Source organism: Microcebus murinus, chromosome 8 (genome assembly GCF_040939455.1).
Source record: "Microcebus murinus isolate Inina chromosome 8, M.murinus_Inina_mat1.0, whole genome shotgun sequence".
NCBI lineage: Eukaryota > Metazoa > Chordata > Mammalia > Primates > Cheirogaleidae > Microcebus > Microcebus murinus.
In genome coordinates, this window is record NC_134111.1 from 107,141,259 (window position 1) to 107,168,469 (window position 27,211).

Consider the following 27,211-nt stretch of genomic DNA (forward strand, 5'->3'; position numbering starts at 1 on the left):
GCCCATCCTGAGTTTTACTATAATTCAGAGAGAACACACTGTATGATTTCAATCCTTTTACATTTGCTGAGACTTGTTTGTGGCTCAGAATATGGTTTATTTCGATAAACATCCTATGTGGACATGGGGAAAAATATGTATTCTATAGCTATAGGGTGAAGTGTTGTATGCAAGTGAATTAGGTCAGGTTGGCTAATTCTGTTGTTCAGATTGTGTGCGGTTGGCTCAAGGATAAAGAAACAGACACTGGGTAAGAACAGAGTTCAGGAGATTGTATGTACATGATATCTCAGCTGATTTCTGTCCGGGACTCTTCTCCCATTCAGTGGGAAAATAATGTGTTTCAATAAAGGACACTGGGTCAGATGGAAATCCATATGGAAAATATGAGCTCTGACCCCTGCCACTCCGTGGCGAGAATCCATCTGTGATCCATCACAGGTCTACAGGCGAGTCCTAGAATAATTAAACTTCTAAAGGAAAACAGGAGAATGTCCTAATGAGAAAGCACTAGCCATAAAAGTAAAGATTAATTGGACTCCACTAAGAACAGCTCCTACCCATTAAAAGCAGTAAAAGCAAACCAAAGAGTGGAAGAAGACATCTGCAATATCTTCAAATAAATACAAACCCAGTCAGACTGAGAACACATAACCAGAATTATGTAAAGAACCTCTGCAAATCAATAAGAAAAAGAGGCGGGAGGATTGCTTGAGCTCAGGAGTTCGAGACCAGCCTGAGCAAGAGCGAGACCCCGTCTCTACTATAAATAGAAAGAAATTAGCCAAACAACTAAAAATAGAAAAAATTAGCCGGGCACAGTGGTGGTGTCTGTAGTCCCAGCTACTTGGGAGGTTGAGGCAGGAGGATCGCTTGAGCCCAGGAGTCTGAGGTTGCTGTGAGCTAGGCTGACACCAAGGCACTCTAGCCCAGGCAAGAGAGTGAAACTCTGTCTAAAAATAAAATAAAATAAAATAAAATAAAATAAAATAAAATAAAATAAAATAAAATAAAATAAAATAAAATAATAAATAAGAAAAAAACAACTATTTTAAAACGGAGCCGGGCGGGAAGCCAGGCGGCTGGTGCTAGATCTAATCGCTTGGCCAGCGCGTTGGGATTAGGGTTAGGGTTAGGGTTCAAGGTTCAGGGCTCGGGCGCCTCCCCAGCGCAGCCCGGGAACTCGCTCGGTCCTCCTTAAGCCGGGAGGCGGTGGGACGCTCGGGCCGCGGCTCCGCCCCCGGGGTCGCCTTTCCTTAGAAGGCGAAGCCGGGCCTCGCCCCGCGGGCGGGGAGGCGCGGTGCGCGCGGCGCTGCCTGGCCGCCGTCGCCGCTGCAGCCCCGCGCGCGGGAGCCGCGGACCTCGCGCGGGGCGGGCGCGGACGGGGCGGGCGCCGGGGCGGGGCGCGCGTCCCCGGCGCCTTGCATGGAAGGGTCGAGATCGGCGGGGACGGCGGCGAGCGGATCCTGAGGCCAGAGGCCCCCCAGCCCCGCGCCCGCGACATGCGGCGGGAGAGGTGAGCGGGCCGGCGGGCGTCGGTCCCCGGGACGCCTCCCCACGGGACGGCGAGGCCGGGGACAAACGCTGGGGCCGCGGGTGCGGAGCTGGGTGGCCCCGGCCCGGAACCGCGGCCCAGCTCGGAGCGCGCCGGGCGGGGGCCAGACGGGGCCGGGGCGGGGGTCCCGGCCGTCGCCTGTCGCCGGAGGCTGGCTGTGCCCCTCTCCGCCTGCTCTCCCAGGCGGCCCCGGGCGGAGCAAATCGCCACCCCCGCGGTGCCTCCGAGCCCTGGCAGCCGCGGGGTCCTTTGTGATTTAACTGTGATTTAATTGGAATCTAAAAGAATGGGTCACTGTTTTTAAAGATTTGGGGTCCCAAAGCGGGAGGTTACCCGCAGCTGGCTGCGGCCCTTCCTGAGGGCCACGCCCAGCCCGGCCTCCCAGTGCGCCCCGGCTGGGCGCGCGGTCCGGGCGCACGCGGTGGGGGCGGCGGCTCCCCGCGCCCGGCCGTTGCCCGCGCCCTCCGCTCCCCGCGGGGCCGGCCCCGGTGCCCGCCGGGCCGGGCGGGCGGCTGAGCGCTGTCTGCCCGCAGGTGCGGCGCCCCTCGCCCGCGTCCCCGCCATGGAGGTGCTGCGGCGCTCCTCGGTCCTCGCCGCCGAGATCATGGACGCCTTTGACCGCTCGCCCACCGACAAGGAGCTGGTGGCCCAGGCCAAGGCGCTGGGCAGGGAGTTCGTGCACGCGCGGCTGCTGCGCGCCGGCCTCGCCTGGAGCGCGCCCGAGCGCGCCGGGCTGGTCCCCGGAGGCCGCCTGGCGGAGGTGTGCGCGGTGCTGCTGCGCTTGGGTGAGTGTGGGCCCCGGGCCGCCCTCCAGGGCTGGCAGCGGCCGGGCCTGCCGCGTCTCGGGTTACAGCTGCCCGCCCAGAAGGCCTGGCCAGCGCCCTCCTCTGCGGCCCGCCCTGGCCGGTGCCCCGGTCTCACCTCTGGGCTTCCCCACTTGCTGGCTCCCCACCCCCAGCCCTTTGCCTGCTCAGCCCAGATCTCAGACATTCTTGCCATAAACAATAGAAAGCTCCAGAAAGAATGATTTAGTGGCTACATTTCCAGAGTGACCCTTGTACTCAGCTGAGCGCAAAAACCCTTTGTCAGACCACGTGTGCGGTGTTTGTTTTGGAAAGTAGGTCCTTGCAGTTGCAGGCTGGGATGCTGCCACCTGCCACATTTTCCTCCCAGGCCCGGTGGGAGTCGCAGCCACCACTGGGTGGGCAGCAGCCAGATCTGCATGGCAGGTCCTGTGGAGACACCCCGGGGTGCTCGTTTCTGGGGTCACTGCCTCCCCCTCTCCAGACTCTCGGCCCCAGAGAGGGGACTTTGGCAGCCCCCGGCACAGCCAGCGCAGGCTGTCCACCCACGAGTGCCTACTGGGTGCCCAGAGTAGGCACAGGGAGCCTGTGGCTGTGCCCGGGAAGGGGAGGTGACCGCAAAGATGATGCCCTGAACGGGCAGCTCTGCAGGCAGGGTGTGGGGGAGTCAGGGCGTTGGGAGCATCCCCATAACGGGGACGCTGCCCTCTTCCCCAGCTGACCCCCGGGTGTGCTTGTCCCTGTTTTGTGCTGGTCCCAAGGGGCAGGGCTGAGGGACCTGGCCTGCCCAGGGGTAGGGTGGGGGTGGGACCAGCGTCTCTGGGGCCAGCACGGAGCTTCCAGGAGGTGGGCAGTCCTGTCTGAGAAGGGAAGGAGGGAGAGGCTCCCAGGGGTGCAGAGGGGCGGGGGTGCACGGGGCTCGGGGGATTAGCCAGGTGTCCAGATAGCCTGGCCCAAGAGGGGACTCCGTGAGGCCGGCTGCCCACTGGGCGTCACGTCCAGGATGACCCAGCGGTACGTTCCAGGGGCCTCTGCACAAGATGATTCCCTGGCCTCTTGAGACCCCCAGAGCCCTGAGATGGCCAGAGGAAGTTCCAGATGGCTGAGGGGGCCCCGTAGGGAGGCATCCGCGACCCCGAGGCATCTTGTTCATGTCCGTCTGCTGTGTTCTGCCCTCCCAGCTGCTCAGGGTGAGCCCCACGGGTGCCGTCTCCCTGGCCCCTGGCCCGCCCCAGCCCCCAGGCAGCTGCAAACAGGAAGAAGCCCGGGCTGTGTCCCCGCAGTGGCCCCCGAGGCCTTTGGATGGGGACAGTGAGGCCAGCCCTGGGAATTTCCACGCCTGCCCCCAGCCCCCGCCTCCCCTCGGTGCTCCTCTGGTTGCAGATCTTTAGGAATCGGACAGGGAGCAGCTGGCCGCACGGTGACACCAGCGCCCTTATCGGCTGGCCTCTCCGGTCGGCAGCCCTTCCCTGTTGGAGTTGGCTGCAGAGCTGGCCGGGTGGGGACGCCAGGCCGAGGGCCGGATGGGGTTCCCGGCACTGTCTGCCCAGCACTGGCACACGGCAGCCCCGGGCCCTGCAGCAACCACGCGAGGCAGGCGGGCCTGTGGGGGGCATTTCCTCGGCCCGCGGCCTGCACAGGGCGGCCACAGCCTGACACGCCCGCTTGGCACCAGGAGCCCAGGTGGGGCGTGGGCGGTGCTGGTGGCCCAGGACAGTGGCTCGGCCTGTCCCGGTCAGTTCACCTGTGCCACCCCCCGAGTGGTGCTGGGACCTGAGCCCAGATGCCTCTTGGGGGTCGCCTGCGTGGGGTCCCCCGCTCAGCCCCCGCCCAGGCTGGGCTCTGGCTGCCGGCAGGCCCCTCCCGCTGCCTGGCAGCTGGGCCACCGTCTGCTGTGAGTCATCGAGCAGACACGGCCCACGCTGCACCCAGATTCCTGCCCCACCGGCTCAGCCGGCTCGGCCCGGGGGGCTGGCGTGTTGGGGGGGCCGCAGCACAGGGGCAGGACTGGGGGTGTCCTCGGCACCTGCCTGATTTCCTTGTGCCCAGGCGCCGAGGTTGGGGAGTCCAGTGAGGTGGGGTGGGGTCCCCAGCCAGCTGTGTCCCCGGGGGCTGAGGCGTGGCCGCCCCTGACCCACTCGTGTGGCTGCGCAGGGGACGAGCTGGAGCTGATCCGGCCCAGCGTGTACCGCAATGTGGCGCGGCAGCTGCACCTGCCCCTGCAGTCCGAGCCCGTGGTGACCGACGCCTTCCTAGCCGTGGCCGGCCACATCTTCTCTGCAGGTAGGCCTGGCCCACCCACCCCATGGCACTCCTTGGGGGGCTCTGGTCTGTAGATCGCCCCCAGAGAGGGCCCCGCTCCCAGCGCCTTCTTGCTGCTGGGTGTCCCACCACATGACTGCCCAGCCCAGAACACGCAACACGCAGACTCAGCCCCTTCGGTGCCTGACCTGAGGCTGGAGGGTGCCGGGCAGCTGGCGCCGCCTCTCTGGCGCTGCGGTCTGGCGTAATCGTCTGGAGCTGCCGTGACCCGGGGCGGCCGGCACCGGCTGTCGGCTCCTGCACACGGCCCTGCGTGGGGCTCGGGCTTCTCCCAGGGGTGCTGGGGCCCGAGGGGCAGCGTCCAATAGTCCAGGTGGGCACAGCCAGGCGCCTACCTGTTCCCCTGCAGTCACAGGTCGGCCAGGCGCGGAGGCTCACACCTGTCATCCTAGCTCTCTGGGAGGCTGAGGCAGGCAGATCGTTCGAGGTCAGGAGTTCGAGACCAGCCTGAGCAAGAACGAGACCCCCGTCTCCACTGAAAATAGAAACAAATTAGCTAGACAACTAAAAATATACATAGAAAAAATTATCCGGGCATGGTGGCACACGCCTGTAGTCCCAGCTACTTGGGAGGCTGAGGCAGGAGGATCGCTCAAGCCCAGGAGTTGGAGGTTGCTGTGAGCTAGGCTGAGGCCACGGCACTCTAGCCTGGACAACAGAGTGAGACTCTGTCTCAAAAAAAAAGGAAGTCACAGGTCACTCTGCTGAAGTCACTGGGCCGGAGGTGAGTCTGAGCAGAGGTGTGGTTCCAGGCACAGTGCTCCCAAGTACTGCCCGGCGCTAGGTGCTGCTCTGCACCAGGGACTGCGGATGACAGGAGGCCTGGGGGGCTTGGAGAGGGGGGAGGGGGGCACATTCCCTGGGGCTTTCTGGAAGACTCCGAGCTGCAGGCGTGGAGGCCCCCATCTGTGAGTGAGCTGGGTCTGTCGTCGTGTGACCTTGGCCCTCCCCTCGCCTCCCCGGCCTCAGTTTCCTCCTCGGTAGGGTGGTCCTGACGGCAGAAGCCGGGCTTTAGGGCCGAGGGTGCCACGGGGAAGCCACGGTCCCTACAGGGCGAAGATGTACCCACAGCAGAGAAGGCCACTCGGGGCCAGGGGCCTCCAGGAGGCCCAATGACCTCTGCCCTCCCGAGAGATGACGAAAGGAGCCCGAGGGTGAGGGGCCACTGCATCCTGCTCAGAGGAGGCCCCGGCCTTGTGGGGCACCCTGTGCTGACGTCCCCTGTCCTTGCCCAGGGAAGCTCCTCTGGCCGCTGGCGGGCAGGACAGACAGACGCCCAGGGCGCCATGGGGGAGGGCCTGGGGGGCCAGCTCCCCACCCGGGTCCTGGGAGGGGTCCAGCTCCGGTCCGGGTTGTCCCGTTGCTACAGCACAGGCTGGCCCAGACCACACCTGAGCCGGAGCAGGGGACCGCCGGCCTTGGCGTGGGGGTCGGGGCGGGGCCTGACTGGTGCAGTGGCAGGACTCCCTGTCCAGTGCTCCTCAGGGCGGCCCCAGAGCCGGGAGTCTGTCACTGCTCCCATGTTCCTTTGGGAGGGCGTACAGCAATCCCCGCAGTTAAGGTGGGCTCTGGAGGGCCCCGTGCCAGCCTGGGGGGGCTGGGGAGGGCATCCTGGCGTGGGCTTTGCCCGGGAGGCGTGGCACAGTGGGGTTGGCCAGCTGGGCCCCGCTCGGCACAGGGGCAGGGCTGGGCGGCCGGGGTGGGCGGTGGGGACGGGAGCCCTGTCCCAGGAGCGGTGGGCTGGGAGCCGGCTCCCCAGGGGTGACCTGGGCAGGCACCTTGGGGAGGAGGCAGCGGCGGGGGCAGGAAGGACGCCAGGGCAGCAAACGTCCTGAGCTGACGACCACCCCGCCCTCCCTCGGCGTCTGCGGGCGTGTGGGTGGCCGCCGGGCGCCTGTCTCCAGGCTGTCGGCCGGCCAGTTTATGAGCCGCCCGCCTGCTTTAGGAAGGACGGTCATTTCTGAGAGTGTGGCTCTGTCCTGCTGCAGTGCAGGGGGCGGGGAGGTGGGGACGGGCTGAGGTGGGGGGTCCCCAGGGGCTGCGGGGGGCATGTGAAGCACAGGTGCCGTGTTTCCCCGAAAATAAGACAGGGTCTTATGTTTGTTTTTCTTCAAGAAGACGCCCTAGGGCTTATTTTCAGGGGATGTGTTATTTTCCCCTCAAAGCCTCAGCTTGCAGCACGCACAGGATGGCCGGGACCTGCCAGGGGGAGCCGACCTTGTGGGTGGGGCTGCCCGCACCTTTCCGGTCACCTCTGGGACAGCAGCTGTCACGATGGGGCAGATGAGAAGGGCTGCTCGTCTTCTTTCCTGCTCTGTGACAAAATGCATGGGTTGTGCAGACACGCTGTGTAGCCACGCCCACCACTAGGTCTTATTTTCGGGGTAGGGCTTATATTGCGCAAATGCTTAGAAATCCCGCTAGGTCTTATTTTATGGGTAGGTCTTATTTTCGGGGAAACCTGGTAGCAGTTGCATTTGTAGAGAGCTGAGTTTTCATTGGAAAACTGGAGCAGAGCCTGCCCCAGCCAGCGCCACATGCTCCTCCACCAAGCCCCTGTGTCTCTCGTGGCAGCCTCCACGCCCCCACCGGCCCCTGGTGCCACGGGGTGGCCCTGCTGTGGGGCGCTGGGCAGCCTGGGCCCAGGGCAAGTGGTTTCTTGACCTCTCTGAACCTTGGAGCCGCAGGCAGGGGAGTGAGCAGGGCTGTCCCCACAGTGTCCCCTGAGGCCAGCTCCGGGCTGCCTATCCCCACTCGTCCACCCCCATCCTCACCTCTGTGGGCCCCTCTGCCTGGAGGGCCAGCCCCTAGCCGTCCCTCCTCCCTCTGCCCGAGACCCCTCCCACACCCGACCGGCCACGTGGGCAGCTGGGGGGCTGCAGGGCAGGGTCCACGGTGACCTCCCAGCCCCCAGCCCCTGCAGGGACAGCCGAGCCCCCCACGAGGCAGAGGCAGCCCATGGTTTTGGCTGCGTTTTCACTTTGGGCTTCTAAGTTCCACCAGAGGAAAACTCACTGTCCTCTCCCAGGTAGTTTTCTTTTTCCTTACTGTAAGAGCGAAGTATTTGACCACAGAAAAATCAGAAAATACCGAAGAACCGTGTTAAGAGCTCTGACACATCAACACAAACAGGACGACCCGGTTAGGAGAAGGGTTGCAAAGGGTCTGTGTAGACGTGCCTCCCGTGGAGACGTCTGAATGACCGACAGGCGCGTGGAGAGGGGTCAGGGCGCGGGTCCCCGGCTCGTGCAGGTCACACCCCGCAGCCGCCACTGGCTGGCACCGCCCCAGGGTTAGCGAGGACGTGGGGAGTCGGAACCCTCGGGCGGTGCTTGTGTAAAACGCAAACTGCCTGGCAGCCGCTCACGTGGTTACACGCGGAGTCACCCCACACGCCAGCGAATCTCCAGGCGTGTTCCCCAGGGCGACGAAAACCCCCGCACACGCGTGTGCGCCGGCGTCCACCGCACGTCATTCACAGCGGCCACAGGTGCCGGCCGAGGGCCTCGGAGAAAGGGTCAACACAGCGTGGGTGGCACAGCCGCGCCATGGACGCGGACAGCCGCGCAGCGCAGTGAGGCGCTGACACGGGCCACGGTGTGGGGCAGCCTCGAGTCGCGCCTGCTGGGCGTGCCGCAGGGCTCCGTTTCCGTGAGACGCCCAGAGCGCGTGAACCTGCCGCCACGTGTGGCCCGGCGACCGCTGGGGGATGGGGGGCTGCTGACAGGTGCCGGCTGTCTTTGGGGCGGCGGAAGTGTTCTGGAATTAGACGGCGGTGGTGGCAGCGCAACTCTGAGGACATGCTGAAAGCAACGTCCCACTCAGAAGATGACAGCAGTGAGACTGTATCTCTGTAAAAAAGAAAGAGCAGGGCCGGGCGCGGTGGCTCTCGCCTGTCATCCCAGCACTCTGGGAGGCCGAGGCGGGAGGATCGCTCAAGGCTAGGAGTTCGAAACCAGCCTGAGCAAGAGCGAGACCCTCATCTCTATTAAAAATAGAAAGAAATAAGCCGGGCACGGTGGCTCACGCCTGTAATCCTAGCACTCTGGGAGGCCGAGGTGGTCGGGGAGGTCACTTGAGGTCAGGAGTTCAAAACCAGCCTGAGCAAGAGCAAGACCCCGTCTCTACTATAAAGAGAAATAAATTAATTGGCCAACTAATATATATATTAAAAAAAAAATCAGCCGGGCATGGTGGCGCATGCCTGTAGTCCCAGCTACTCGGGAGGCTGAAGCAGGAGGATCGCTTGAGCCCAGGAGTTGGAGGTTGCTGTAAGCTAGGCTGACGCCACGGCACTCTAGAAAAAGAAAGTGCAGAAGAGCTCAAAGAAAACGAGATGCCGAGGCTGCCCCAGGGTCCCTGCCAGCTCCGCCAGACGCCTGCCCTCCTTTTCCTCACTTGGTCTGGACACACTGTCCTCCCTCCATGGTCCTCCCTCCACGGTCCTCCCTCCACAGTCCTCCCTCCACAGGTGACACAGACAGCGGGTTCCCTGGTGCTCGGTCCCACCCACGTTGACCCCCAGCCCCACCTGCTGGGTGCAGGCCTGGCTGTCAGGGCATGGCGGGTCGGAACCGCCTGCTCTTTGTGGGCACCTGGCATCAGTCTCGCCACTCGCCCCTGGCACCTGGCCGGCCTGGGCCGCCTTGGAGATGGGCTGGAACAGCCCCTGGGGGGCGGCAGGTGAGGACCACTCTGCCAGGTGTGTGCGTTCCCATAGCGACAAGGGCACGACGAGGCCAGGGTGGTGGGAAATAGGAGGCCTGTGGCCACAGGGCCACTCAGCTGGGATTCGAGACTCGGGTGCGCAGCAAGGCGTGCGGGGCGGCTGGGTGGGCAGGACTGCTCGGGACAGGCGGGCCAGGCCTGCAGCAGGTGGGCAGGAAGGCGCCTGCGGGGCTCGGCCCCTCCATGAGACCGGCCTTGACTCGCTGTCCCCGCAGGCATCACGTGGGGCAAGGTGGTGTCCCTGTACGCGGTGGCCGCCGGGCTGGCCGAGGACTGCGTGCGGCAGGCCCAGCCAGCCATGGTGCACGCACTCGTCGACTGCCTGGGAGAGTTTGTGCGCAAGACGCTGGCGACCTGGCTGCGGAGGCGCGGCGGATGGGTGAGCGCCGGGGTGCGGGGTGCAGGTGGGAGAACTGGGGTGTGGGGGCTCCAGGTGGGTGGGTGAGCGCCGGAGTGTGGGGTGCAGGTGGGAGAACTGGGGTGCGGGGGCTCCAGGCGGATGGTGAGCTCCTGAGTGCGGGGTGCAGGTGGGAGAACTGGGGTGCGGGGGCTCCAGGCGGATGGTGGGCTCCTGAGTGCGGGGTGCAGGTGGGAGAACTGGGGTGCGGGGGCTCCAGGCGGATGGTGAGCTCCTGAGTGCGGGGTGGAGGTGGGAGAACTGGGGTGTGGGGGCTCCAGGCGAATGGGTGAGTGCTGGAGAGTAGGGTGCAGGTGGGAGAACTGGGGTGCGGGGGCTCCAGGCGGATGGTGGGCTCCTGAGTGCGTGGTGCAGGTGGGAGAACTGGGGTGTGGGGGCTCCAGGTGGGTGGGTGAGCGCCTGAGTGCGTGGTGCAGGTGGGAGAACTGGGGTGCGGGGGCTCCAGGCGGATGGAGTGTGGGGTGCAGGTGGGAGAACTGGGGTGCGGGGCGGGTGGCGCGTGCTCTGACTGCCCGTCTCCCTCCAGACGGACGTCCTCAAGTGCGTGGTCAGCACGGACCCCGGGCTCCGCTCCCACTGGCTGGTGGCCGGGCTCTGCAGCGCCTGCCGCTTCCTGAGGGCCGCCTTCTTCATGCTGCTGCCCGAGAGATGAGCCGCCGCCGGGCAGCGGCCGCAGCCTGGCCTGCCGGGCCCAACGCAGGGGCCCTTAGCGCCCGGAAAACACCTCCCTGCTCCCCCAAGCGAGCGGGGCCGGCCGGCCAGTGGAGCCCCGCCCTGAGCCCCCTCCCCGCAGACCCAGGCCCTCCGGGAGGGTGAGTGGGGAGGGCCCGAGCCAGCTACGGCCCTCCCCGCCACCCTCCTCCTGGAAGCCTGTGTCTTCCCTTCTTCCGTGACAAGAGTCACGGCCAACTCCCAGGCCCCAAAGGCACGCACGCTCTCGCTGGACGCCCTGGGGTCCCCTCCCAGGAGCGGGGCTGTCTCAGGACGCGAGTCTTCACGGCCCGCGCGTCCCGTCTGAAGGTGACTCTGGTCTGGCCAAAGCTGGGGAAGCCGCGGGGACGTCCTGACCCGGGAAACAGAGCAGCGGGCTCGGGTGCTGGCTGCGTGATCCGTCTCTGAGGGAGAAGGTGTCCCCTGCCTGGGGCAGGTCCTTGCGTGGCGGGGACCAGGGCCAGGCGGCTGACGCACCTGACAGTGAACGCACCACCCTGAGGAGGAGGGCGAGTCTGCAGGGGTCGGATGGCGGGAGGGTGACCCCAGTGGCCGGCCTTGCGCCCATTCTCACGACCACGCGGGGACCTGTCAGGGTTCCCTGAGGAGGGACAACGGGGAAGCCCATCCCTTCAGCTAGCGCTGGAGGCCCGAGGGTCCCTGTCCACACGCACATGAGGCGTCCCCCGGGCCCCAGCAGCCAGCGCGGCAGGCGCCCAGGAGACCCATCAGGGGAGAACAGGCCTGGCCCAGCAGCCTGCCCGCCCCGGACGGCCCATCCGAGCCCGCCCTGCCAGGCGAGGGCCGGGGTCGGCCGCGTGCTGGGACAGCCAGGGCCCCAGCCACAGGGCCCGCTGGAGGGCAGAGGCTGGTAATAAACTCTTAGACAGTGTCTCTCACTATGTTACATAGTGTCTAGCTGTGAATTGGAAAAGGTGTGGAGGGTCTGCGTGAAGATAGCTGGGTGGCGGGTGGGGCGGGAGGGTGGAGACAGGTGGGGCTCTGGCCGGTTAGGGCCACAGGCGCCACTGCTGGCTCCCGCAGTGGGAGGGGCCGGCGGCATCCACGGTGACGGTGACGCAGAACGGAGAGCAGTGGTTCCACGCTCTGAGAAGGCACGGCTGGGGTGACTCAGCTCTCCCGTCAAGCAAAGGGTGCAGTGCATGCCTGGCTGTTCCGATTGCACAGAACAGCCCGTGTTCCCGTGGGAGAGGGAGGGCAAGCCCAGGGATTCAGATGCCCGGCTCCAGCCCCTCACGGACAGCCCCGAAGTTGCCACGTCTGCCTCCTCCTCCTTCGGCTGCAGGGTCATGGCTGCTGGAAGTCAGACCCAGAGCGGCTGGAGTTCAGCAGGAGTTGAACGCCCAGTTCTGGAGGGTGCTGGCTGGGGAGGGAGTGCAGGGTTTGGGGTACAGGGGCTCCAGGCAGGTGAGTGAGTGCCTGAGCGTGAGGTGGAGGTGGGAGAACTGAGGTTCGGGGTGCTGGGGTGTGTGAGAAGACCCTGATGAAGCTGGGGACGTGGAGCCCCTAAGTTCCGATCTGTCCTCACCAGTGGGAGAGCCCCCCCCCCGTGGTGCAGCCCGGCCTGTCCACACCTGAGGAGGTCGTGGCAGGACCCCGCCCCTCTGCTTCTAGACATGCCCCCCAGGCCTAAAGGTGAGGTGCAGACTGCGACCCCTGAGCAGATGTACTGCACCCCGAGAGCACTTTGGTTTTCTAATTCGTGCAGAAATCCAGAAATGCTGGGGAATGCCTATCGAGGTTGTCAGAGAACAGTAGAAGGAACATAAAATTTCATCAGGCAGCATTTATTGGTGTGGACTCACTCACAGTTTCTGCATTTAATGTTGCAGCTGGTGGGGGTTAGAAAGGGCTCTTGCTGGGTGGCTGAAACACAGGCCACAATGTGAACCCCCAAGATTTAATGGAAATGCCTGGTCTCCCTTGGCTTCATGTCCAGGAAGGGATTCAAAGGCTTAGGGAGGTTGGAATGCTAGAGTGGATTTGTTCCGACTTCCCCTGCAGCCTTCCTCCCTCTTCTCCTCCCTCCTCCTCCTGCCCCCACAGCCCTCCTCCCCCTACAGCCCTCCTCCCCCTACAGCACCCCTCTTCCCGCCTCTCCCCCCCAGGCCACCCTCATCATCTCTCAGGATCTAACCCTAGTGCCAGCACCCCGAGCCTCCCTTGACCCTGGCAGGCAAGGAGGTTGCTGGTGGGGAGCGCCAGGCCCAAGTGCAGGAATGCAGGTGTGCTGAGCTCCTTTGCTCACAGGTGATGCAGGAAGTGAGCTCCGGCCCCTCCCACGGCCACTGCCCAAGCTCTGCACATCTGCCCCTTCCAGGTGGGCCCGGAGCGCAGGGCTGGCAGGACGAGGCTCTGCACTGCCTTCCTCCAGACGCCGGTGCCCAAAGCCAGTACATGAAATGTGAAGTGTGGGTGTTTCTGGGATCTCCAGGTGGGATTATCCCAATCCGGGGGAGGCCGTCCTCCACGACCATGTGCCGTGCCAGAGAGCTCACATGTGCACAGACATCCCGTGGGTGCACGCACACACACACACTCCTCACAGGGAACAAATGCCAGCTGGCTCCCCGGCCTGGTTCTCCACGGTCCCCGTCTGTCCCGCCATCTTCACCCTCCTCCCTTTTCCCTGTGTGTCCGTCTTTCTCTGGACCAGCCTTGCCACAGGGCTGGGGGTCCTGGGCAGGCCCCAGCTTCCCGCTTTTGTTTTTTTTTTTAATTTTATTTTTTTTTAGATATTTGAAATACAACTTTATTTTGATTCTAAACGAAAAGGAATGGGAAGGACAGTTAAGAAACAGGATTTCACCACTGAATATTGTGATGTGACTGTAGCAGTCTTATATTTGAAACTCAAGGAGGAATCAACTGCGTTCCGAAACAGCTAAATATGCAGGTCCAAACAATGAAGGTATTTGTTAAACTGCCATTCACTGCGAGGCAGCCCATTTATCCCCTCAGCGCTTCCCGCTTTCTGATGCAGGGGCGTTCTCCTCCCAAAGCCTGTCCGCACGGGGCACTCAGCGCTGGAAGACCGACACATGGCCCCTCAGTCTCAGTTTCCCCTCCGCACAACACAGGGCTGAGCTGAGGTCTTCTAGCCCTGCCCTCCTGTCCAGCCTCCTGAGGAAGGAGAGCCCCAGAGGAGGAGGCTTTGTGCACACAGTACCGAGGCCCCTGTGTGCCCTGAGGCACCCATCCTGCCTCCCTCATCGCTCCCTGCAGGCCCCACTGCCTCCTGCCAAGGCCCCCAGCCCGAAAAACACATAGGGGGTCCCAGGGGATCAGTGAAATCTGGCTCAGGGCAGGACCACCCTGATGGGAGCCAGCAGGAGGGCGGGGGAGCAGGAGGCCGCCTCACCTGGACAGGCTTTTTCTATCAAACCCTCTGCACGTGGCCAGCACAGGAGACCCAGCTGCAAACACTGAGGGAGCTCAGAAAAGCAGCAGGACTCAAAGGGACCTGGAGATCAGTGGTCTCTGTCAGTGCATTCATTTGGAGGACAGAACGGAAGAAATGACCCATTTCCAACAGCAACAAAGACAAAATCCCTAAAGAAATGTAACCTGAGGCTGGGCTCAGTGGCTCACACCTGTCATCCTAGCACTCTGGGATGGAGGCAGGAGGATTGCTCAAAGTCATGAGTGGGAAACCAGCCTGAGCAAGAGCGAGACCTCGTATCCGTATCTACTAAAAATAGAAAGAAATTAATTGGACAACTAAAAATATATTAAAAAATTAGCCAGGCACAGTGGCGCAGGCCTGTAGTCCCAGCTACTCGGGAGGCTAAGGCAAGAGGATGGCTTGAGCCCGGGGAATTTGAGGTTGCTGTGAGTGAGGCTGACACACGGCACTCTAACCCGGGCAACAGAGTGAGACTTTGTCTCAAAAAAAAAAAAAAAGAAGAAGAAATGTAACCTTGTATGAGGAAAACTTAAATATACCAATGTGTACCCCAAAAGTTTGTGTTGGAAACTGGGTCCCCAATACAGCAGTGTTGAGGTGGGACCCTCGCCCTCAGAGTAGATTCGGTCCAAGGGCGGGGGCTGGTTACCAGCAGGGTGGGTCTCCTGCCCCTGCCACGCTCCCCTCTAGCAAGAAAGCCCCCAGCAGAGACGGCCCTGCCCCTGCAGTCCCAGCCTCCAGAGCTGCAGGGAACAACCTTCTTTCTTTATAAATTATCTCGTCTGCAGTTACAGCCACAGAACACAGACTGAAACAAGCAGAATACTGTGTTCTGGGTAAGAAAACCATTTCCTAAACAAGACAACTTTCCACAGCAGATTTATAAATTTAATGTGATCCTTATAAAAATACCAGGATGCTTTTTCCCCTGGATCTAAATTGAGCTAATTATAAAGTTCACATAAAAAAGAGCGGGGCAGAGCGAGACAGAGAGAGTGTGTGCGCTCGAGAAGGCAAAACACCTCCAGGAAAACCCCGAAAGACGGACGGACGGGGAGAAACTAGTCCTACTGCCCCAGAACCACTTCCTGGGCCTCCAGAATCTCACCGGGCCGCGCCGGGACGGAGGCAGACAAGCAGGCCCAGGACCCAGGGAGTCTAGAAACTACGCCCGGAAAGTTAGGCTGTGATGAGGAGGGCCCCACACCAGCGAGGAAGAGGTGGCTTGTGAGTGAGTGTTGAGACAACCGTTCGCCACCCGGGAAAGGCTGAACTGGGCTGTACTTCACACCACACACCAAGGCAGGTCCCAGACAGCTCAAAGGCTAAATATAAAAGAAACAAATACTAGAAAAAGTTAGTGAGTCACTTTGTAACTAAGGAGTGGGCAAAATCTGCCTAAATATGATTTAAAACCCAGTAACAGTAAGAGACAAAATACATCCTGGAAAAAAATGTTCATGACATTGAATGTTTTCAGAAATGTTGGTAATTTAAGATATATCAAGCAGAGGAATGGGTGCCAGGGGTTGGGGAAATGGGGTTACTGGGTCTGGGATTCCTTTCTGGAGTGTTGAAAGTAGATCGAGGGGGTGATCATACAACGTTACAAATGTTCTAAATGCAGCCGGGCGCGGTGGCTCACACCTGTAGTCCCTCCACTCTGGGAGGCTGAGGTGGAAGGATTGCTCGAGGTCAGGAGTTCTAAACCAGCCTGAGCAAGAGTGAGACCCCGTCTCTATTGAAAATAGAAATAAATTAATTGGCCAACTAAAAATATATAGAAAAAATTAGCCAGGCATGGTGGTACATGCCTGTAGTCCCAGCTACTCGGGAGGCTGAGGCAGGAGGATCCCTTGAGCAGGTAGAGTGAGCTGTGACTGCACCATTGCACTCCAGCCTGCGCAACAGAGTAAGACCCCGTCTCAAAAAATAAATAGATAAATAAATAAACGCCACTAAATTGTAAACTTCAAGATGGTAAAAATGTTGAATTTATGTTTATTTTACCCCAATAAAAATTGTAATTTAAAATGAGGGATATCAGGGTTAATATTCCTAATTCAAAAGAGCTGATGGGTTCCAAAAATCAAGAAGAAAATCAACTACCCCAAGACTCCATTTCTGCCTATGAGATTGGCCCCAGTCCAGTGTGACACGGGACCCCATTGCCGGGGGCCTCACCCGGCGCCATGCGCTGCGAATGTCCAGCTCCCTGGGGAAAAGGGATGGTTCCCTTAAGTGACCAGCGCGTGAGCTCACTGTCACCAAGCCATGCGCGAGGGACCCACCCCACGACCCCAACACCTCCCACCAGCAGATGTCCCACACTGGGGCTCACATTTCAACCTCAGATCTGGAGGGGACAAACATCCAAATCATATCACATATATTTTAACTTTGTATCTTTAATGGAAAAAGTATAAAAAATAGCTAAAAAAAAAAATCAAACTTTAATCAGTAGCCATTGTCAATAACTATTATTTTGTTACAACTATTATTTTATCTTGTAGATAAAGCAAATAATGTTAATGTTGCAATGAACCAAGATTTTTCAGCTTAAGAGTAAAAATAAGAAAATATAAAGATAGCATTCTGGGAGGCTGAGGCGGGCGGATCACTCAAGGTCAGAAGTTTGAAACCACCCTGAGCAAGAGCAAGACCCTGTCTCTACTAAAAATAGAAAGAAATTAATTGGACAACTAAAAATATATAGAAAAAATTAACCGGGCATGGTGGCACATGGTGTAGTCCCAGCTACTCGGGAGGCTGAGGCAGTAGGATTGCTTGAATCCAGGAGTTGGAGGTTGCTGTGAGCTAGGCTGACGCCACGGCACTATAGCCGAGGCAACAGAGTGAGACTCTGTCTCAAAAAAAAAAAAAGAAAAAAAAAAAGAAAGAAAAAAAGGAAATATAGGCCGGGCGTGGTGGCTCACGCCTGTAATCCTAGCACTTTGGGAGGCTGAAGCGGGCGGATTGCTCAAGGTCAGGAGTTCGAAACCAGCCTGAGCGAGACCCCGTCTCTACCAAAAATAGAAATTAATTGACCAACTAAAAATATATATACAAAAAATTATCTGGGCATGGTGGGGCATGCCTGTAGTCCCAGCTACTCGGGAGGCTGAGGCAGGAGGATCGCTGAGCCCCGGAGATTGAGGTTGCTGTGAGCTAGGCTGACGCCACGGCACTCACTCTAGCCTGGGCGACAAAGTGAGACTCTGTCTCAAAAAAAAAAAAAAAAAAAAAAAAAGGAAATATAAATTTAAAAAACTTATAATCTTAAAATTTGAACCAAAAACATTAGTATGAACTCAATTTTTTCTCTAAAAAAATGTATATATCCCATGCTAAAGTAGCTAAGGGTGAAGAATCACGATCTCTGTGATACAACCTCACATGGTTCGTTGAAAATGAATGAGAAAAATTTAAAGAACAATTTTCTGGGTTTTGTCCATGGAGAGGCCTAGAAATAGAGCATCCCAGCTGTGGGCATGTCAGTGCCTGGCCCGTGGTCTCTAATTCCCACTCCCCACTAAGGAGAGGCCGGCTCGGAGAAGTGGGAGCTCCCGCCCAGGGCAGGGGTGTTGGTGGTCGTGGCCCAAGGCAAGGGGCCCAGCCCCGGCGCCTGGAAGGAATGGCTGCCCTGGCCACCGCGGGATATCCTGAGCACCTCCTGTCCGCCAAAGGAAAAGCCAGCGCTTAGTCAAGTCACATCGAATACAGGTGCCCTGTACCCACCGGTTCTGTGTCTGTGGATTCAACCAACCATGAATTGAACATAGTCGGGAAATAAAAAATAACAACAAAAAATACAAAGGCAAAAATACAGCATAACAACTATTTACATGGCACTTGTATGGTATCAGGTATCCTAAATGATCTAGAGGTGATGTGAAGTTACGGGGAGGCTGCAGTGCCAGCTACTCAGGAGGCTGAGGCAGCAGGATGGCTTCAGCCCAGGAGTTTGAGTCCAGCCTGGGCAACGCAGCAAGACCCCATCCCTACAGGAGGTGCATGGGGGGACGTGCGTGTGTAGGTTACACTACTCCACTTATATCAGGCACTTGAGCACCTGTGGATTTCGGTATCCCAGGGGGTCCTGGAACCAATGCCCCACGGATACTGAGGGATGACTGTATACATAAAAGCGTCAAGTTCGCAACAGGAGCAGGGGGAAGAGAAGAGGGTGGGGTGGTGTGAGGATCGCTCAATCCTCTGGGCGTCATGGGGGCTGCCGGGACATTCTTGCTCTAAAAATTGATGACTAAAGGGAAGAACTTAGCGCTTATTCGGGCTTTCTGGTAGGAATGCGCGTCAGGGTAACCAAACCGCCTAACGGATAAACGGAAGCTCTTCTGAGTGAGCTCCAGCCACTGAACTCGGCGGGACTGAAGGGCTAGAGGACAAGCGTCCTGCAGCCCTGGCGGAGGTGCTGGCTCGGGTGAGGGTCCCCACGTGCAGGACCTTCGGGTGAAAGGCTGGCAAGACCCTGGCGGTGGAGGGCCGGGCTGTCGCGGTCCGAGCCCATTAACTCAGCACCGACAAGGCGAGACCACCGGGCTCTGGCGGCTGCGGCAGGAGCACCGAGCACTCTCAGGCGTGTCTCCAGCCAGAGCTTCGCATCCAACTTCCCGACCGTGGGGAGAGAGGGGACAGAGGACCATGGTAAACATGATGAAGGGGTGGCAGTTGAATCCAGGCTGGGGACAGCTCTGGGCCAAGTGACCAGCTTCGCCGGCAAGCCAAGAGCACAGGAGAGGGAGAGGGGGACGTTTAGGATCGAAAGGATCCTACGAGGCATCACAACCAAACCCAGAGCAGGTACAGCTTTGAACCAGCTGTGCGGAGAAAATGTGGAGACAGGCTGGTGTCAGAGAACATCCCGAGTTCTTCCCAAGTTTGTCAAACGGTGCGTGGCCACGTCAGTCCCTGACATCTGGTTTCTCGGCTCCAAGCCCCACCGCCTGTGCTCTGCCCTGGCGCTGCCCCCAGACCCTCTCGGACAGGGGATACAGGGGAGGGGACAGGTGCTCCCAGGTGCTTTCAGCATCATTCTGGCGGCAGAGACGGCTCAGATCCCAGCCTCCATGTGCCCTCGGCCCCTGGGATGCCAGCCCGGGCCCTTGTGCACTGACTGTGCTCCTCCTGCGAGGGCCGGGCACCAGCCAGAACCCTGCCCCAGCTCTGAGGCACCAGCAACCCCACCTGGTAACACCTCCGGCGCCAAGCCCTGGAGGCAGCGCTAACCCCCAGCAGCTCAAGCACTGCGTCTCCTAACTCTGCTTCCCAACACCTGCATAACAAACCCGTCTCTACCTACCTGTGGAGCTTCTGATACAGTGACGTGTTGGGAGACAGAAAAGGGCTTTGTTTTCTCTTTGGATGCATACCAAGGCATTGAGGGGCAAACGATGTTACGTCTGGAATTTGCTCACAAACACTCCGGCAGGAAAAGTGGGAGAGGAACGGAAGAAACGGGTGTGGGATCATGCTGGTGTGTCCTGCCGCTGGGTGGCGGGATGAGGTGCAGTGCACGTTCGGAAACTTTCACACGGAGAAAACCCCACAAAAACAAAAGGACTATTTACCAGGGAGTTATCAAATAAAACTTACACGACGTTAAAATCACAATTAACCTCTCTCCTTGCGAACCTCCCTTGTTTGCAGAGACGCGGGGTCCTGAGACTCTTAACTGTAAAGGAAATGAAGAGTAACCGCAGTCTGCTATCTTGTGTCTTCGACTTATCGTTGACTACTCTTTTGAGGATTTACAAATATTTTAGGTCTTTACAAAACTGCATGGAGAGAGAGAGAAATAAAGAAAGAACCATTCCTCCTTAGTTTCTTATGGAAAAGACTTCGGGAAACAAATAATCGGCAGCAGATGAAAAAAATGCACACTGTACACAAGTGATAATATCCAAAATCCTCAGCCATAAAAATAAAGGCCTTTTATTTGGTTTTCTATGCCATACAGGAACATCCGGACAACACGCTCGAACCGGCAGGGGCTCTCGGCCACCCCACGCCCGCTGCAGGCCTGTCTGCTGAGGAGCTGGCCGTCGCAGGCAGTGGCCGGCCCCTTCCTGAGGGCTCCAGAAGCTCTACTCTAGGTTACGGGGTCACCTTCTTGTAGGTGACATGAAGATGCGGAGTCATTGGCTGTGTAGTGGTTGCCATGGAGACTGTCTGTTCAAGTTTGCCTTCAGAATTCAGCCTGAATTTTCGGGTAATCTGAGCAGGAGAATAAAACAAAACACCTTAGTTTTACCTTCAAAAGAGTCAACAAATGCCCGAGCGCCCGCCACGTGCCCAAGTACTCCTCACAGGCCTGTGAGCCGGGCAGTGTCCCTGCCAGCAGATGATGGACCCCAGCCCGGAGCCACGTGGGGTATCGGGATCAAGGTGTCTGGGCCCTGGCCCCGAGCCCCCCTCAGCTGCTTCCAGAAGACCAGAAGGTGAACATGTGAACTGGCCTCATCTCGGTTTACCTAGAAGCCTGTCTGCTTTTCTGGTCTCTGCCACTCACGCACCTCGTCGGATCAAGGCTGAGCTCACGAGCCCTCCTCCCTGTCACCTCCCACTTCACTCTGCAGCTAGGACGACGTCAGGTGTGTGCCTGGAAATCCCAGCAACAGCACCTTCCGGACCGCTAGTCCACCAGAGCACACACGGTGGCTACTTCCAAGAAGCCTGTAGCAGTTACGTCTGGAACGAGACAGCCTAGAGGCCTGGAACACTTGCCGACGCCAAGTGTGAGGCGTGACTGCTGTCAAGAGACGGCTCTGCTACGGGCACCCTCTCGCCTGGGTCCCAGGTGCGTGGAGGAGGGTACCGGAGCGTGGGTGAGACGGGTGTTCTGCTTCTGGCCTTGACCAATGACTCTGTAACTGACCAACCCTCTTGCAGAGAAAACCCCAGATTTTAAGAAGTCTATTTAAAGGTACCAGAGAACCACCGAGGGAGCAAGGACTGATGTCCCAGGGAGAAGGGAGTGGAGCGGTGAGACCCGGCTGGGAGCAACTGTTCGCCCCAAGGCTTGTGCTGCCCAGAGGTTGCGTGCGTGGGTCCAGGGGTGGTGGGTGGCCAAGAGGCTAGATGCCGAGCAGGGCTTTCTCATGCCCATGGGATCAGGGGAACAAAAGCTGGAATTCGGTGCCTGTATAGAAGGAGAGGCCCTGGAAAACCCCAGCTTTCGTGTGGGCTCCCCGAGGGCTGTGCCGGGAGTGAGGGTGAACCAGAGACACTGGGAAGCCCAGTGTCCAACCAGTGAGTCTCTAACGACCTGCCCCTCCTCGACGGACCATCGGAAGCACAAGAACTGCTGTTTCCTGGGAGATAACATCTAACAAAACCTCAAATCATCTCTGTAATTGTTCGTACGTAATGTCTAGAATCCAAGGAGAAAAAAAATAAAAAACAAAACCAAAAAACTACTTAGCTTACTAGGAGATAAGACCAAAAGAAAAAGCAGGAAGTGCAACAGACCCCCCAGCTTGGCGGGGGTGCCGATACTGGAGTCGTCAGCAGACAGTCCAGAGAGTTTCAGCAGAGAACTAGAATCTTTCAAAAAGAATAAAATAGAAATTCCATAACTCAAAAATAAAACAGACCAAGTTCCCAGTGATGAAATATAAACAGCAGATTAGACACAGATGAAGAAGTGACTGGCAGGCTGGAAACTCAGAGGCCCAGAAGAAGAGAGGAAAGAGAATGGAGCACAGGCAGCGTGAGAGAGCACGGCTAATTCCCTGAGACTAACAAATGGTACCAAGCCACAGATTCAAACCATATCACAGCAAAACCATGGCTGATGACCCACAGGCACTTGAAAGCAGCCAGGTGGGAGCGGGTGTGACCTCAGGTGTCAGCCTGACTGGACGGGGAATACCTAGAAACCTGGCAAAGCGTTAGTTCTTGGTGTGTACGTGAGTGTTTCCCAGGAGACAGGCGTGTGAGTCCGTGTGGACTGGGGGGCAGATCTGCCCTCGGCGTGTGCAGGCAACACCTGCGCTGACGGGGCGGAGAGAACAGACGGAGAGAAGCGAATGTGTCCGTTGTCTGCGGCGGCTGGACACTCTCTTCCTCTGCTGCCCCGGAGACCCCAGGCTCCAGGCCGAGTCCCGGACTCACACCGGCAGCCTGGCGCGAAGCCGGCAGACCTGAGCCCCGCCAGCCGCCAGCACCCCGGGTCTCCGGCTTGCAGACGGGACTTTTATAGCCGTTACAACTGCTGGATACTATTAGATGCACTTGTTTCAAGTGTGCATGAAATACTCGCCAAGTCAGATCATACACTAGGGCATAAGATAAGCCTGCAACATTTCTAACAGACGAAAATCCTGGAGAATACGTTTTCTGGGCCTAATAAAATTGAATTAGAAATCAGTAGCAACAGAATATGCACGAAATTCTGAAATACTTGGAAAATAAGTAAGAGACCTCTAAATAACCCTTTGTTCAGAGACAAAAGAATAACTAGAGAAGTGAAAAAATTTTGACCTAAGAGATAATAAAAGTGTGACATATTATGTTAGTATTTGTGCTTAAAGCAAGACTCAGGGAAATTTATAGCTGCAAATGGTGTAGCACAGAAGAAAAATAGGTTAAAAAAATCAATGATGTAAGTTTCTACTTTAAGAAGACAAACAAGGACAGGAAATTAAATCCAGAATAATTAGAATAAAAGAAATAATATGATGCAAAAATCTTCTAACACATATTAGCCATATGTAAATCCAGTAATATACAGAAAAAGGTAACTCACTATGATCAAGTGGGGCTTATCCCAAGAATGCAGTCGGTTCAACCAGTCACTGAACTTCACTGCAGTGTAAGAAAATATGAGAACTACCCACTTATGATTTTTTTTAAACTTGCAAACATCATTTGACAAAGGCACCCGCACGGCGGTGGGGGGAGACTGCCGGTCCCCGGGGGAGAACCAGAGTCTGCTCTCCTCACCCACTCACATGTCACTGCTGGTCCCGCCCAGTAAAGTGAGGCAGCAAAAGAAATAAAAGGCATCAAGATAGGAAAGGAAAGGCCGGGCGTGGTGGCTCACGCCTGTAATCATAGCTCTGTGGGAGGCCGAGGCGGGCGGATTGCTCGAGGTCAGGAGTTCGAAACCAGCCTGAACAAGAGCGAGACCCCGTCTCTACTATAAAAATAGAAAGAAATTAATTGGCCAACTAATATATATATATATATAAAAAAAAAATTAGTCGGGCATGGTGGCGCATGCCTGTAGTCCCAGCTACTCGGGAGGCTGAGGCAGGAGGATTGCTTGAGCCCAGGAGATTGAGGTTGCTGTGAGCTAGGCTGACGCCACGGCACTCACTCTAGCCTAGGCAACAAAGCGAGACTCTGTCTCAAAACAAAACAAAAAAAACAAAACAAAACAAACAAACAAAAAAAAGATAGGAAAGGAAGAAGTAATACCCTCAGTAATGGCAGAAAATGCGGAGAATCTAAAGGAATCTGTAAAGAAACTACCAAAATATGTGAATTCAATAAGGTCACATGACATAACATCAATATACAACAGTTCATTGTATTTCTATATAGTAGCAACAAATAACTGGAAAATTTAAAAAATGATTCGTAATAACATCTAAAACCACAAAATACTCATGAATAAATTTAACAAAATATATGTAAGACCAATACTTTAAAAGCTACAAGAAAAACCAAACTTTAAATGAGAGAGACCTAAATAGCTGGAAATTTACTATGGTATTGGATTGGAAGACTCGGTTTGGTTACGATGAACTTCTTCCCAAATTAATCTAGAAATTAAAATTTTTTCTTTTAGAAATTGACAAGCTGATTATAAAATTCATATGGAAATGCAAAGGGTCCTAGAGTAGCTAAAAAATTTTTGGGGAAAGAAGAAGAAAAACAGAGAAAAGGAAAAAAATTTCTGGAAAAAGAAAAAGGAAAGTTGGACAATGTCTTTGACCTCACATAAAGCTACAGTGACAAGCCAGTGTGGTTCAAAGGCAGACACAGAGCACATGGGGCAGAGTGGAGAGTCCAGAAAAAGAGCCACATACACAATGTGAGTTCATTTTAGGCCAGTGGCTCACACCTGCAATCCTACCACTCTGGGAGGCTGAGGTGGGAGGATCGCTTGAAGTCAGGAGTTCGAGACCAGCCTGAGCAACATAAAGAGATCCCATCTCTACAAAAATAGAAAAATTAGCTGGGCATGGTGGTGGTGTCTGTAGTCCCAGCTACTTGGGTGGTGTCTGTAGTCCCTCCTCCCAGGCAGGAGGATCACTTGAGCTGAGGAGTTTTGAGGTTGCTGTGAGTTGTGATCATGCCACTGCCCTCATGCCCGGGCAACAGAGCCTGACCCACCCTGTCTCCAGTCAATCAATAAATGAATGAATGAGTAAATGAATGAATGAATAAAGTGAGTTGATTTTTGACAAAAGCAGATACATACTTCAATGAGTTGTGAGTAGTCTTTCCAACAAATGGTGCTGAACAATGAGCTGTCTGAAAAAAAATTTAAAGACTTGACCACCACTTCACATCATACAAAAACAGTAATTCCAAATATCACAGATCTTAAAGTAAAAAGTAAATCTATAAAAAATTCTTGAAGAAAACGCCAGTGAGAATGCAGCCTGGGCTAGGCAAAAAATTTTAAGACAGGACACAAAAAGCACTAACTATATAGAAAAAATAGATAATAGGACTAAACCGTTCTGTTCTGCAAAAGGCACTATTTAAGAAACAAACAGGCAAGCCACAGGGTGGGAATATAGTCTCAATGCATAACCTGAGGAAGGATTTATATCCAGAATACATAACTCTCACAATTCAGTAATAACACAAAAAACACATTGAAAACACGGGCAAAGGATTTGAACGCTCGCCTCACAAAACAAGAAATACAAGGGGCAGCAAGTACAATGCAACACGAGCACCACCCCCACGCACCAGGAAAACGCAGAGTAACACCAGCACCAGCCACCACGGCACGGCCACCGGGGCGCCAAGGCGCAGGGGCCCACGCTCGGCGAGGGCGTGGCATGAGACGCACTCTCGCACGCCGTGGCCGGGCGTGAGCGGCACGGCTCCCTGGAAGGAGACTGCGCTTCCACGCAGCTCAGCAATCCCAATCCCAGCTGCTCACATGGGGCAAGGAAAGCGTGTCCACACAGGGACTTGTACACAGATGCACACAGCAGGTTCATGCGCAACAGCCCAGACCTGGAAACAAATCAGATCCGTGCCCATCAGCAGAGCACGGACAGACACAACCGTGACACACTCACTTGGCGGAGTGTACCCTGCAGCAACCCAGCACCGATACAGTCGCAGCGTGAATGGGTCTCAGAGGCACCCTGCTAAGTGGAAGAAACCTGACACAGACGAGCGTGTGTGGTGGCTCCACCGTGACGAGCCGCAGAACGCGTGGACTAGCCGTGGTGGCGGTGGAGAAGTCTGCAGGGGCTGTCTGAGGAGCACAGGGGCTCTTCTGGGGGAGATGAGATTGTTCTGTCTTGACTGGGGTGGTGTTACAAGGCTAGATACACTTGTCCAAATGGATCAAACTGTACACCTGAAGTGTATACATTTACTGCACATAAATTATACCTCAATAGAATCCATTTTTTTTTTTTAACTGTACACAAGACTGAGCATCCATTTTTTAAAAGTAAAAAAAAATTGGCTGGGCATGGTAGCTCATACCTGTAATCCTAGCACTCTGAGAGGCTGAGGCGGGAAGATCGCTTGAGCTCAGGAGTTCGAGAACAGCCTACAAAAATCAGGAAAATTAGCTGGGCATGGTGGTGTGCACCTGCCCGTCCCAGCTACTCAGGAGGCTGAGGCAGGAGGATTGCTTAAGCTCAGGAGTTGGAGGTTTCAGTGACCTATGATGATGCTACTGAGCTCTAGCCAGGGTGAGACAGAGCAAGATCCTGTCTCAGGAAAAAAAAAAAAAGTAAAAAAATTATATTAAGCCATAGTAATTAGAGAGTGCAGCACAGGACTTGACAAACAGACCCCTCGGAACCGCAGAGAGGGCAGAGGCAGGCCCTGGTGAAAGGAGGAGGGCAGGCGGTGGGGCCTGTGGGCAAACGGGCAGGCAGGGCGGCTGGCCACTCATGCGGAAAAGAAGGAAGCGGCCACCTTGCACCACGCACAAACTCAATCCCAGGTGGATCGATGAGCTAAGGGACAGGCTTTAGGTTGAAGTGTAAAGCTTCCAAAAAAAATTTAGCAGCATATTTTTGACCTGTTAGTAGGGAAAGACTGCTTAAAAACTAAGACACACGAAAATCGAATCCACAGAGGAAAAGACTGGCCAATTGAACCAGACACAGCTGAGAACACCTGCACTTCTTATTGCCTTAGTTTAAAAAAACCCAAAAAACTTCTGCTCCTCAAAAGCAATTTTTAAGAGGTGACAAGATACTCATAGTCTGAAAAAGCCGTTTGCAACACATGTAACCAACATGGTGCTGTACCTAAAACACATGACGGAGCCTCCGTGTCAGTCAGAAACCACAGGAGGGAACGGCCAGACACCCTGGCGGGCCCCGCCAGAGGACGAGGCAGAGCGGCGCTCCGTCACCCGCCACCAGGAGCAGCCCAGCTGGACCGGGCCAGGGTCGCTCACACGAGGGGCCGAGCGAGCGTTACTGGGGGGGATGGGGGGGAGGCTCTAACCTCTCTGCAAAACGGGGACGGCCCACACCTGTTCACCTCAGGGCTGCGCGGGGCGTGTGGGATTCAGACCGTGTGGGCTCCTGCAGCCGCCAGGCACAGACGGCACAGCTGCACCGAGGTGGCACAGCCCAGACGGGGCCTAGTCACTGAGCCCATTCCAACGTCCAGACTCCTCTGGGTCTGCGGCAGCTCCTCAGTCACTGCACAGGAGGGACAAGCTGTCCCTGGGCCGGGCTGGCCAGGCACCCTCTGTCACTCGCACGCTCGGCACACAGCTCACAAAGGCACCGCCATCCCATGGGGTCCACAGGCTGCGCCACGCCCAGCACACGCCCACACGGACAGCAAAGACACTCCAAGTGGCTCCCGGCGCGCCCCGGTGCCCGGACACCTTGGAGCAGCCAAGGGAAGGCCCCCTCCCCCGCCCACCCTGGCCTTTAGGGAGGCTCCGGCGCACTCGCTGCAGACGCTGTATCCGAGGCCACCGACTGCAGTGTTGCTCCTGACAACCCACGACCAGAAACACCCCAAACAGCAGTCAGCAGAGGCTGCAGCACCCT

At 57.1% G+C, this 27,211-nt stretch overlaps 2 protein-coding genes across 4 annotated transcripts in view; one reads left to right on the plus strand and one right to left on the minus strand.

The window, feature by feature from the left end:
* Positions 1-1,296: 1,296 nt before the first annotated feature.
* On the plus strand, positions 1,297-11,444 carry BOK (BCL2 family apoptosis regulator BOK). Its single transcript, XM_012755665.3, has 5 exons — positions 1,297-1,516; positions 2,089-2,340; positions 4,513-4,641; positions 9,624-9,787; positions 10,353-11,444. The coding sequence occupies exons 2-5, from the start codon at positions 2,118-2,120 to the stop codon at positions 10,476-10,478; spliced, it is 642 nt and encodes a 213-aa protein (XP_012611119.1). The 5' UTR covers positions 1,297-1,516; positions 2,089-2,117; the 3' UTR covers positions 10,479-11,444.
* Positions 11,445-19,878: 8,434 nt separating this feature from the next.
* Positions 19,879-27,211, minus strand: part of THAP4 (THAP domain containing 4) — a 45,486-nt gene continuing 38,153 nt past the window's right edge. For all 3 annotated transcript variants that reach the window (XM_012755648.3, XM_076006131.1, XM_012755649.3), the window contains one exon: positions 19,879-20,198. In XM_012755648.3, coding sequence (XP_012611102.1) covers positions 20,079-20,198 — 120 coding nt within the window. In that variant the 3' untranslated portion in view covers positions 19,879-20,078. The remainder of the gene's footprint in view (positions 20,199-27,211) is intronic.